The following is a 13,424-nucleotide window of genomic DNA, read 5'->3' as shown; positions in this document are numbered from 1 at the left end:
TGGATGGGAAAAATCGGTTTTTAATTGTCCTGAGGCCAAAAACTGCATAAAAAGCATCACTCACATTGGTTTCTAAGTGTCCTGAGGCCAAGAACTGCATAAAAAGCATCATTCATATTGGATTATTAAGTTCCTTGTGACTGTCGCAAAACATGTTCAGTATGCTGTCCGCTGTTTTCTGAAACAAGTTAAAATTGAGAAACTGCATGTTCCACTACTGATTGAAGTGTCTGGGGTCATGTACAGAATGTGTTGCGCAACGCGTGCCTTCAGTGCAGCTAACTTTGCAGTCGGAACACTGAACACATCATCTTTCAGATAACTTCACAGCCAGAAGTTGCACGGATTAAGATCAGGTGATCGGGATGGCCAGGCTGTAGAGAAATGGTGGCTGATAATTCCAGCATTTCTGAAATGGCGCTTCAGCAGCTGCTTAACTGGATTTGCAATGCGCGGACGTGCACCATCTTCCATAAAAATGATCCCATCCATGCCACTGGAGAGTTGAAATGACATGGTTGCGCAAAAGACACTTACAGTGCTCACCAGTGACGGTACAGGTAATGGGACCGGAAGCACCTGTCTCTTCGAAAAAATATGGCCCGATGATAAACGATGCTGTAAACCTGCACCACACGTCACCTTTTCAGGATGAAGTGGTATTGGTTGATTTTTGTGTGGATTTTCCGGTGCCCATATTAGACAATTCTGTGTATTGACACATCCTGTCAGATGGAACTGGGCTTTGTCTGTCCACAAAATCTTCCATGGCCAATCATTGTCCACTTCCATGTGAGCAAGAAATTCTAAAGCAATGGTCTCTCTTGCTGGCAGGTCAACAGGAAGCAACTCTTGCATGTGGGTAATTTTGAATGCATAGCAAAGAAGGTGGTTTCATAGCATTTTGTGCACTGTGCTCACAGGTGTGTCCAATGTTTGGACAATTCTCTGTGCACTACATGTTTACACGCTACCACTGGTCTCCACCTGCACTGCTGTGGCCACTGCTTCCACTGACGTCAAATCAATTCATTTCCTCCCTCTACCAGGTAGCACACCAAAAGAACCCATTTTTTCGAATTTCCGGATCATTTTCTCCAGACCTATGGCAGTCGTCGCACCAACACCTTTATTCAAACCCTTAAGTGTCCGGAACTTCTGCAGAGCGACATGTGCACAGTCTTCATTCTTGTAATACAGCTTTACAAGCAGAGCATGATCCTGCATTGAGACAGTCATGGCGAATGTTGCAGACGCAAAGGAGGAAAAGCTATGTACCCAGTGTGTTTATACCAACTTCAATGGGTGCTAATGACAGGTGTTTTCATTTATGTATTCTGATACATACAGTGCCATGTATTGATCAAGTTTCACACTATTTTTTTTTCTACTGACATACGTTTTTCCCATCTGCGATAATATTCCATCACAATTTGACCATTCTGACAAGTGGTGTTATTTCTACAGTGTTTTGAAAGTTTAATTATAATCATCCTATATATTTGATGATGATGGCACTGGTTTTGTGTTTGGCATTTGACAATGCCGTTATGGCCCCAGTATATTAGAACATGTTTTCATAAAACAGATATGAAGTTGGTCATTATAGAACGATTCCTGTAGTCTGATGACAAAAGATTTGTGACCATAGACTTGAAGTAAAGGAAATTTATACTTCAGAGATATTTGTTCAAAGGCTGTTATTTCTCATTATTACTGATACGTAAACTTTAAAACTTTCATAATTCTGTTTAGCTTAAGTTAGAGATATTTTACTACCTAAAGGTTATTTCTGGCTGTGTGATCAGAATATTATTATTATTATTATTATTATTATTATTATTATTACTAAGATCTGATAACTTTTTTCCTTTCTTAATTTCAGATTCACTTTTGAAATACAGTAGAGTCCCGTTAATCCGAACTGAGACCGGACCTTGTTCAGATTACTGATTTGTTTGGATTAGCCGGAATAATGGTGATGAGTTTCTCGAATTAAGTAGGTACACCATGGTTAAGCAGGTACACCATGGTAACCGTGGGAATAAGTGTGGAAACGACTCACTCTCGCTCCCTGCCCTTGTTGTAGTGCATTGTTGAGACCTTTGTAGAGTCTGGGTCAGTGCACTGCCAGTTGGCTTGCAAAGCGCTTGGTTATGTTACTTATCGATTGCTGGCACGCTCAACAGTTGTATTGTCTTCATTCAGATATAGTGGTGTACGTATTTTTGTCACAAGTAAATGGAAACATACAATATTAACTCTCAAAGAAAAACTGAATGCTTTGAAACGGATAGACAATGGTGAGAATGTATCTAAACCAGCAATGGAACTGGGTATTGGTAAAGCAATCATTTGTGATTGGAAGATCAACCGAGTGAAGCTTGAACAGTCCTGTGCAACGTCTTCGGGGAAAAACACTCGAAATTCGGCAGACTTTGAAACCGTCCCAGTATGATAAAGTGGATGAAGATCTTTTCTCTTGGTTTACTGAGGAAAGGGAAAGGGGAACTCCTTTGAGTGGAGCGCTGGTTCAGGAGAAGGCTTTTTACCTGAACAAGTTAATGAATGGTGATGAGTCTTTTAGTGCAAGTACGGGTTGGTTGGACAGATTCAAAGGAGGTCATGGAATCCGTCGGCTAACAATTACTGGATAGAAGCTTTCTTCTGGCTGTGATGCAGCGAAGGAATACTTGGGTGAGTTTGAAAAAATGATAAGAGAGGGAAAGTATTCACTCCAACAAATTCATAACACTGAGGAGACAGGCCTTAATTTTAGGGCATTGCCAACAAAAAGCCTGACATGAAAAGCAGATGACCATGCTCCTGGTTTTAAAATATGCAAAGATTGTGTTACTTTATTAACGTGCAGCAACACTGCAGGTAATACAAGCTGCTTTTAATATTGATTGACAAATCTGCTAGGCCCAGAGCTTTTAAAAACTGCAACATGAAGTCCCTGCCCGTATATTATCGCAGCCAGAAAAAAGTATGGATCGGTGTTAAGCTGTTCAAAGAATGATTTTACGGCCAGTTTGTTCCCTCTGTTCGATAGTTTTCTAAGGAAAATCATCTGTTTCCCCATGCAATCCTTTTGATTGATAACGCGCCATCTCACCCCAGCACTGAGGAATTATGTAACGGTGAAATTGTGCCAAAGGTTTTGCCGCCAAATGTCTCACCACTTCTACAGCTGATGAACCGGGGTGTACTGCAAACATTAAAACTGCTTTCCAGAAAACAATTTTTAAGAATGCTGATCCATGATCATAGCATTCCTTTAGTGGACAAAATAAAAGACCGATGTGGAAGGATGATGTTTATTGGGTCACTGAGGCATGGCAGAATATTTCAGAAAATACTCTGAGAAAATGTGGAGAAAACTGTGGACATCTCTTGATTTTCAAGACAATCTACTTGAAAATGAAGAGGAAAATCTACTACAAATGATACAGACAATCCCTGGATGTGAAGAAGCTAGTGAAGGAGATGTGAATGAATGGATGGCAGCATGGCATGTGTGGAGAACCTTACTGACACTGATTTAGTTGCTGTCCGCCCCTGGTAGCTGTGTGGTCAGCACAACAGAATGTTATAAATAATGGCCCGGGTTCAATTCCCGGCTGGGTTGGAGATTTTCTCTGCTTGGGGACTGGGTGTTGTGTTGTCTTTCTCATTATCCTTTCATCCCCATCGACACGCAAGTCGCCATAGTGGTGTCAACTTGAAAGACTTGCACCAGGGAACGGTGTACCCGACAGGAGGACCTAGCCACACAGCATTTTCATTTCCATTTAGTTGCTGCTGTGACTCAAGACCAGGAAGAAGTGGACTGCTGTGATGGAAGTGACAATTAACCTGAAAGCGACAAAGGAGAGCTGGTGCCACACAGTGACACAGCAGAAGCCCTTGATATTGCACTATGTTATTTGGAGCAATAGCCCATAGCTACACGTGCGGATTTGATGTTTGTGAGACAATGGTGCAACTATGCGTCGTATAACAGACTGTCTTCATTACGCCAAAAAAACAATGAGGTTTTCTCATCTAAAAAGAAGGAATAAAATGTCCGCTGTATTTTAGTAAGTTTGACAGCATTGTTATGCATTGTTTAAACGTAATTTTTTCTTGCCAATTTTTCTAATACATGTTCACTGTACTGTGTAAGTTAAAATAGTGTATACGCACAGCAGTTTATCACACATTTTCCATACTTAGACTAACATTTTTCATGTTCGGATTAACCGAACATTGGGATTACCGGGGTTCAGGTTAGTGGGACTCTGCTGTACTGTTTTTAAGGCTCAAACCAAAGTTGGTCGAAGCTTTCACTTGAGTGGTTTTTGTAATAGTTTTCTAACAATCAAAGAAAAGTCTGCAATAGTCAATGGAAACTAAAGAAACCTATTTTTGAAATAATTTAGAAATTATTCTGAAAACTGACATGAGTTTCTGCCTGTACGGTCACCGTGACCCCACTTAACTAATGGGCAAGAAGGGGAAAAGGTTTTAATACAAGTACAGGAACAAATTTTAACATAAAAAAATAATTCTTATTTAACCAAATGTTCTTATACCAAGTTACAGCAAGCTACGATGCAGTGAATAATTCATTGATGGCCAGCAAAATTGATCATCAAATAGAAGCTAACCAAGAAGTGAAATTTGTGAGAAATCAGTTATGTTGGCTTTGTCATTGATAAACCACAAAAACTAAAGTTTTACTATGGCATGACTACATAAATTATTCTGTGAGAAATAATAAATTATTATAAATGACGAGAGGCATAGCAAAGAGCAGCAAAAGTACAAAAATTGTAATTCAGCTCATATATAATAAATGGGTTCATGTTGAATCACATCTTATATGAATTTTGCAATATCAGTTTAAACTATTGTGCTGCAGTTTCACAGAGGGATATCTTTAGATGAAATAGTATAGGGCTTCATGGCTTGTTGTAAATCAGGATCAGTTTGATTTTGTCCAAGAGTTCATCGTGATGTTTTGCCTTTTCTTCCAGTTCTATTAAATCACTGTCAGGGATAGTGCTTGCATCAGCAGCCAGCTCAATTTGATATGTACGTGAAATTTTAGTTTTCAGAGCCCCAGCTGCGGATTCCAATTTTTGTTTGGCTGCTGCATACCAACTGTGCTGAGCAACTAAATGCAGCTTTGCAGGAGATACTCCTAAGATAGTATTGAGCACAGATTTTTCAGGAGTCTGCACCTTCATATTACTGTCTTTTATATAGTCTGGTGATGAGTTGCCACTTGTTTGGTTTTTGTTAATTAGTTTGATACAGGTTGGGCACATTTTCTCCCCAGGAATATTGCTAAAGCCTCTCATTTTGAAGGTCTTTTCCTTTCCTAAACTAATTTCATGCAATCCAGATGAAACAGATTGTTTACGGTGCTTGAAGAGATCACAGCAAATTTTCTTATTCAGAGAGAATCTGTCTTTGTGTTTGTTAAACACACATGAAACATTTAAATCACAGTATGAATGACTGTTGCTTCTCCATAATAAAAGTTCTTGTTCTTCACTGCTCAGTTCATTCACACAAGCCAGGGCAGTATCACATATATCTTGCAGGTACTGTCCAAGTAAACACTGCCTACTTGTACTTTCCATACTGCTTCAGTCATAAAACCAAGATTTGTCGTAAATAATTCAAAAGATGATTGGTGTAACCTAAAAAGTAATTAAACAATGAAAAATTATTCTACCCATTGTTTCATTACAAAAGTATTCCACATTATTATTGTAACATTAGGAGACTTACTTTTGTTTTGGAATGAATAGTTAAAAACTGCAGCAGTTGAATTTTTAACCAATAATTGACTCTGGGTACAGCTCAGTACAAGAGCTTAGAACTGCATGCTCAGTGAACACATGATTCAAAACAAAGGAACTGGATAATGCAATACATGTAGTGGCAATAAAACAGTGTTCTCAGATATGATTTGTTCCTCGGGAAATCCAGTGTAGCCAACTTGAGCAATTTAGTGGTGACATGGTAGTCATGAATTAGCAATTTCAATATTTCTTTTATAATAACATTGTTTTTCGCACTTCCCTTTATTTCTACACACCGATGCTTTTTGTGTGACATAATGGGATATTTATAATAATATTGTAAAATTTTCAAAGGTATCTATGAGGAGGCAATACCTTAAAAAAATTATAATGTCCATGCATGGATCTTGTTTAAAAGAAATTATTTACAATTTTTTTCTGACATGTAGATGATGGATATACACTACAAGAAGCATGACTATATAAATATAAACCTTCCTCTTTAACACAAAAAAAAAAAAAAAATAAAAAAATAGTTCAAGCTTCCACTGCAAAAACTGTAGGAAGTATTGCACTTTTAAATTATAAAGGAGCTCATGTATGAAAGACTGAATTCCTGAATCTATATAACTTCTTTTTTATCATAAGTGATAAAGTAATTGACCTGCAACATTTACATTTCGGAAATGTGAATATATCTAGGTAAAATTTCACTACCCAAAATTTCAAGGATTTGCGTGATGATGGGTGTCATTTCCTAAAATTTCTGGATGATTTGATGTGAAATGACCCGGCTCTGCCTGTTATCGGGTAAGAGATGCCCGTGGTTAGCCTCCCATAGGTGGTGGTCGATGGGTATATAGAACAGATCTTGCATGAGGGCCGACCAAAAGGGAGTGGCCCACGGTTTGCAGAAAATTGAATAGAATATTCTGTTGGTTGGGTGGGTGGCGGAACACGTCATTGGGTGGTGTGGGTAGGATTTTGGCTAGGATACCCCAATCTCGGGGTACGATGAAAGATAGTCGAAGCCCGAGGAATCTGTGTTTGAGATTTCAAGGCCAGGGTGATACTTGATCAGAGGCATGCTGGACGGTGGCTGGTCAGCAGGTGTACTGGTACCAAAGGAGCAAATGGCATGGGAGATTTGTTCATGGATGAATTGAATTGGATATTATCAGGAGGACGTCGTTATCAGGAGAAACAAAACTGGCGTTCTACGGATCGGAGCGTGGAATGTCAGATCCCTTAATCGGGCAGGTAGGTTAGAAAATTTGAAAAGGGAAATGGATAAGTTAAAGTTAGATATAGTAGGAGTTAGTGAAGTTTGGTGGCAGGAGGAACAAGACTTCTGTTCAGGTGACTACAGGGTTATAAGCACAAAATTAAACAGGGGTTATGCAGGAGTATGTTTAATAATGAATAGGAAAATAGGAATGCGGGTAAGCTACCACAAACAACATAGTGAACACATTATTGTGGCCAAGATAGATATGCAGCCCACGTCTACCACAGTAGTACAAGTTTATATGCCCACTAGCTCTGCAGATGACGGAGAAATTGAAGAAATGTATGATGAAATAAAAGAAATTATTCAGATAGTGAAGGGAGACGAAAATTTAATAGTCAAGGGTGACTGGAATTCGACAGTAGGAAAAGGGAGAGAAGGAAACGTAGTACGTGAATATGGATTGGGGCTAAGAAATGAAAGAGGAAGCCGTCCGGTAGAATTTTGCACAGAGCACAACTTAATCATAGCTAACACTTGGTTCAAGAATCATAAAGAAGATTGTATACATGGAAGAAGCCTGGAGATACTAGAAGGTATCAGATAGATTATATAATGGTAAGACAGAGATTTAGGAACCAAGTTTTAAATTGTAAGACATTTCCAGGGGCAGATGTGGACTCTGACCACAATCTGTTGATTATGAACTGTAGATTAAAACTGAAGAAACTGCAAAAAGCTGGGAATTTAAGGAGATGGGACCTGGATAGACTGACTAAACCAGAGATTGTACAGAGTTTCAGGGAGAGCATAAGGGAACAATTGACAGGAATGGGGGAAAGAAATACAGTAGAAGAAGAATGGGTAGCTTTGAGGGATGAAGTAGTGAAGGCAGCAGAGGATCAAGTAGGTAAAAAGACAAGGGCTAGTAGAAATCCTTGGGTAACAGAAGAAATAATGAATTTAATTGATGAAAGGAGAAAATGTAAAAAATGCAGTAAATGAAGCAGGCAAAAAGGAATACAAACGTCTAAAAAATGAGATCGACAGGAAGTGCAAAATGGCTAAGCAGGCATGGCTAGAGGACAAATGTAAGGATGTAGAGGCTTATCTCACTAGGGGTAAGATAGATACTGCCTACAGGAAAATTAGAGAGACCTTTGGAGAAAAGAGAACCACTTGTATGAATATCAAGAGCTCAGATGGAAACCCAGTTCTAAGCAAAGAAGGGAAAGCAGAAAGGTGGAAGGAATATATAGAGGGTCTATACAAGGGCGATGTACTTAAGGACAATATTATGGGAATGGAAGAGGATGTAGATGAAGATGAAATGGGAGATGATACTGCGTGAAGAGTCTGACAGAGAACTGAAAGACCTGAGTCGAAACAAGGCCCCCGGACTAGACAACATTCCATTAGAACTACTGACGGCCTTGGGAGAGTCAGTCCTGACAAAACTCTACCATCTGGTGAGCAAGATGTATGAGACAGGCGAAATACCCTCAGACTTCAAGAAGAATATAATAATTCCAATCCCAAAGAAAGCAGGTGCTGACAGATGTGAAAATTACCGAACAATCAGTTTAATAAGTCACCCATGCAAAATACTAACGTGAATTCTTTACAGACGAATGGAAAAACTGGTATAAGCTGACCTCGGGGAAGATCAGTTTGGATTCTGTAGAAATATTGGAACACATGAGGCAATGCTGACTCTACGACTTATCCTAGAAGCTAGATTAAGGAAAGGCAATCCTACGTTTCTAGCATTTGTAGATTTAGAGAAAGCTTTTGACAATGTTGACTGGAATACTCTCTTTCAAATTCTAAAGGTGGCAGGGGTAAAATACAGGGAGCGAAAGGCTATTTACAATTTGTACAGAAACCAGATGGCTGTTATAAGGGTCGAGGGACATGAAAGGGAAGCAGTGGCTACGAAGGGAGTGAGACAGGGTTGTAGCCTCTCCCTGATGTTGTTCAATCTGTATATTGAGCAAGCAGTAAAGGAAACAAAACAAAAATTCGGAGTAGGTATTAAGATCCATGGAGAAGAAATAAAAACTTTGAGGTTCGCTGATGACATTGTAATTCTGTCAGAGACAGCAAAGGACTTGGAAGAGCAGTTGAATGGAATGGACAGTGTCTTGAGAGGAGGATATAAGACGAACATCAACAAAAGCAAAACGAGGATAATGGAATGTAGTAGGATTAAGTCGGGCGATGCTGAGGGGATTAGATTAGGAAATGAGACACTTCAAGTAGTAAAGGAGTTTTGCTATTTGGGGAGCAAAATAACTGATGATGGTCGAAGTAGAGAGGATATAAAATGTAGACTGGCAATGGCAAGGAAAGTGTTTCTGATGAAGAGAAATTTGTTAACATCGAGTATAGATTTAAATGTCAGGAAATCGTTTCTGAAAGTATTTGTATGGAGTGTAGCCATGTATCGGAGTGAAACGTGGATGATAAATAGTTTGGACAAGAAGAGAATAGAAGCTTTCGAAATGTGGTGCTACAGAAGAATGCTTAAGATTAGATGGGTAGATCATATAACTAATGAGGAGGTATTGAATAGGATTGGGGAGAAGAGGAGTTTGTGGCACAACTTGACTAGAAGAAGGGATCGGTTGGTAGGACATGTTCTGAGGCATCAAGGGATCACCAATTTAGTATTGGAGGGCAGTGTGGAGGGTAAAAATCATAGAGGGAGACCAAGAGATGAATACACTAAACAGATTCAGAAGGATGTAGGTTGCAGTAGGTACTTGGAGATGAAGCAGCTTGCACAGTATAGAGTAGCATGGAGAGCTGCATCAAACCAGTCTCAGGACTGAAGACAACAACAACAACAACAACAACATTATCAGTCAGTAAAGGCTGGTAAGTTTGTTGGTACATTTTGACAACTCCTGCTTTCCACTGCAGACGTGACAACCTCAGGTAGCGAAGCTGTGAGGAAGAGACTTTCTGACATGGTGTAGGTCACAGCTGCCAAAGTGGCAATACTGCTTTTGATTTGAGCTCTTGATATGGACAGATTTTTTTATGAAGCCCACTGAGAAGTGGAGATAGACATCGAGGAAAGTGGTTCGATGGGTTAAGGAGGACCAGATGAAGCAGATTTTGGAAGAGGTGTTGAGGTTACGGCAGAAAGAGCAAAGGTTGTGCTTGTGAGTCCAGATCATGAAAATATTATCAATGTGTCAGAACAAGAAAAGAGGTTTTAGGTGACTAGATAAGGAGTCCTCCTCCAGATGGCCCATAAAAAATTTAACATAGAATGGTGTCGTGTGAGTACCCATGGCAGTACCATGGATTTGTTTGTAGATTTGGCCTTAGAAAGTGTAATAATTGTGGGTCAGGATGTGGTTGGTGGGGAGGATTAGGAAAGAGGAGACAACACAAATTAGAAAGAGTCATCTGTCGAAAGACCTGCCTCTTTCCTACTACCTCCTCCTTGCGCACTTCACTACCCTGTACCCACCTCCATCTGTTCAGGCATCTGCTTTCAGTAATTAAGAATCTGTAATCACATGTGAATGGTACGCTATTGCTACAAAAAGAACTAGTGCTCGAAAGCTATTGTGAATGCTGTTTTCTGTCAAGCGTTCCTGTGCTCCACGAATTGATCCACTTTAGATGAGTGGATCCTTTTAGTTAATGATTTTTGTGTGTGCCATTATGGTCTTTCATACTAGTTTTGAATTTCCTTACACAGTGTTTGCCATGATACACAATTTGTGTGTCATCTAAAACAAGTCAGTAACGTATGTGATTTTGGAAGTCGGACAACAAAATACTCTCAACTCTAGAAAAATAGAGTGCAGGAGTTTGGATCTTAACCAGTGAAACAGTATTTCCTGTCTATACCTTGGTTATTTTTATTCTGATCTATAATACTGTATCTATATTTTGTTGGAAGCCGCAGTATGGTAGGAAGCAATAGTCTTCTTCCCCATAGTGAGCAAGATGTCTCTGAAAAATCTCCTACTGGATATGCATCTATTTCATGATAAAGTTATCATTTATTGTAGCATGTCTGCTCTGATGGGTGATTGATATTACTGAGAACACTCTTAAAATTTCAAACTGTGCCTTGAGTATGGCGAGTGTTAGGGGGTTTCATATCCCATTTCTTCCCTCTTCACAGTGGCTTAGGTCAACCAACCACAGACCAGTTATTCCTTATGTATAAGATCATTGAAGTAACAGTTAAAAGTTAGTTGCTCTTGATGAAAATGACGGTGACTGTTGCTGAAAGAGAGAGATTTTACCCTAATGTGAAACAAGAAAACAACCCAGAAAAATGTTACATATGTATTAAGTTACTTTCAGAGAAAAAAATTGCTATTTTGAGACTGAATTTTATTAAACTGTTTACATTATCAATATGTAAAAACAACAGTAGTTTATGGTAGCAAGTATGTGTTTTATTCAGTGACTGGTTTCAATAGTGATGATCATCTTCAGATTGACCTGTATCCTTGAAGTTAACAGAAGATGCAAATAAAATATATAGCCTTAATTGGTATTGTCACATGATATAAAAACCATGATAAAATTATGGCAAACACATGTGCCCATAATATAGTCCTATATTACAGGCTGTGAGTGTTTCTCATAATTTTATCGTGTTTTTCATGCCATACGAAAGTGCTGATCAGGGCTGTATATTATATTTACCATTTTTGTTCATGCAGGATGCAGATAAATCTGAAGATGATCATTACAATTGAAACCAGTCATTGAATAAAACATGTACTTGCGATCATAGATTGTTGTGGTTTCCACATGTTGCCAAACTTTGGATCACTATTATCTTTAAAGTGACCATATCACCCCTCATCATGTTTACTTTATAACTGTAATCATAAAATATTGAAATTTGCTTTATACTGTAGGACTCAACGAAAATGGAAGCAGGTCATGGGAACCACTTTTCAATTATGGATTATTGCTAGCAATACAGAATGAACCAATTATCTACAGCTCAATTCCAAAACAAACAAAATTATTGTAGATCACGTTATTGTCTTTACAGAAGAAAACTTTGCTAGGTATCTGCCTCATTAGTCACCGAGATTGCTTCTCATGTACATACACTTTTCTTAAATTCAAGAGCATGTGTTGGTTAATCAAAGTACTGCAGTGTAACAAAAATTACTAATTACTATAGTCAGAGTCACGAACGACCGCGGTTCACACAGTTCAAGGCACAGATAGGGCTCACATAGTTGCTGGTTCCAAGCAACAGTTGCAATATGCTCATTTTCTGTGCGTTGAAGAAAGCAGGTGTCCTGCAAATTGCTTGCTTATGTAGAGTTGCTTGCCTACGTCCAATATCAGTGATGACAGCTTTGCAACTAAGAGAATAAAAGTTCACTAAGTAACTTGGTACAATCATTTTTAAGGCTCACATTGACTAAGACATTCACAGCATAGCTCTAAGAACACTACTGAACTCTCACTGGCTGTCAGTGAATGCTTGATGTAGGTGTGCAGGACAACCTTAAACTCACCTGCCATCGTTTGTGACTCCAACTGTAGTGGCGTCTAACCAAATGAATGCTAATGGATGTATGTATTGTTTAGTCCAGAGGTCCTTTTCTGTGGGTACACAATACCTCATCCAGCAGAAACAAAGATGCACTTCAGGATTCAAACAAATGGACCACGAGCTGCTGATATTCTGAAAAAGGGCATTGAGGATTTGGAAAAGGTGTGTGACCACATATTGGAAGTGTTTCAGGTAACTAATTAATAATAATTAAAATTTGTTGTCAGATGTCTCCCCCTTTTGCAGTGATAGCTGCTAATGTGTTATGTTTGAAATATTAAAGTTCTTAGTTACTAATGTGGGAGATATATCCTTATAAGAAATTCAGAGGAATTTTCTGTTGTACATAGTCATATTATGAGCGTTCTTTTCATTTGCAGGCAGAAATGGAAGAGTTTAAAGCACCCTGAAACAAATTCTTTTACGTTTTTCAGAAGTCATTGTGTAATGAGATACTATTTATGGAACCATAATTGGTTACATTTGTAATGTTTTGTACTATAAATTTTATATTATTTTGAAATAAAATACATTTGATACTTTATCTGTAATGTATCTTATTGTATTGTCTGCAGTTGTTTGTGATGCTCATTATCAGAATTCATATATTAAAAATATAGGGATGATCAAAAAGTTTCCATTGGAATGTGTTGTTGCAGCAAATATGCAACGTAGTGTGACTCAGATGCGGTTAAATAAGCACTGACATGTAGTCAAAGAATTGGTGTGACATTTGTGTCTTGATGTGTGTGCGGTAAATGTGGAAACATGAATTATCGTGATAGTGATATTGTTACCAAATGCATCCAGACAGGACCAACGTGCTGTTATTCTTTTGTTG

General features: G+C 38.6%; 1 protein-coding gene across 1 annotated transcript in view; it reads left to right on the top strand.

The window, feature by feature from the left end:
* The window catches only part of LOC124606274 (probable DNA-directed RNA polymerases I and III subunit RPAC2), a 48,873-nt gene extending 35,746 nt beyond the window's left edge, over nt 1–13,127 (top strand). Inside the window, exons 4-5 of the mRNA XM_047138253.1 lie at nt 12,619–12,775; nt 12,964–13,127. Coding sequence (XP_046994209.1) covers nt 12,619–12,775; nt 12,964–12,993 — 187 coding nt within the window. The 3' untranslated portion in view covers nt 12,994–13,127. The remainder of the gene's footprint in view (nt 1–12,618; nt 12,776–12,963) is intronic.
* Nucleotides 13,128–13,424: the final 297 nt, after the last annotated feature.

Source organism: Schistocerca americana, chromosome 3 (genome assembly GCF_021461395.2).
Source record: "Schistocerca americana isolate TAMUIC-IGC-003095 chromosome 3, iqSchAmer2.1, whole genome shotgun sequence".
Taxonomy (NCBI): Eukaryota; Metazoa; Arthropoda; class Insecta; order Orthoptera; family Acrididae; genus Schistocerca; species Schistocerca americana.
This window is presented reverse-complemented; position numbering and strand designations above follow the sequence as displayed.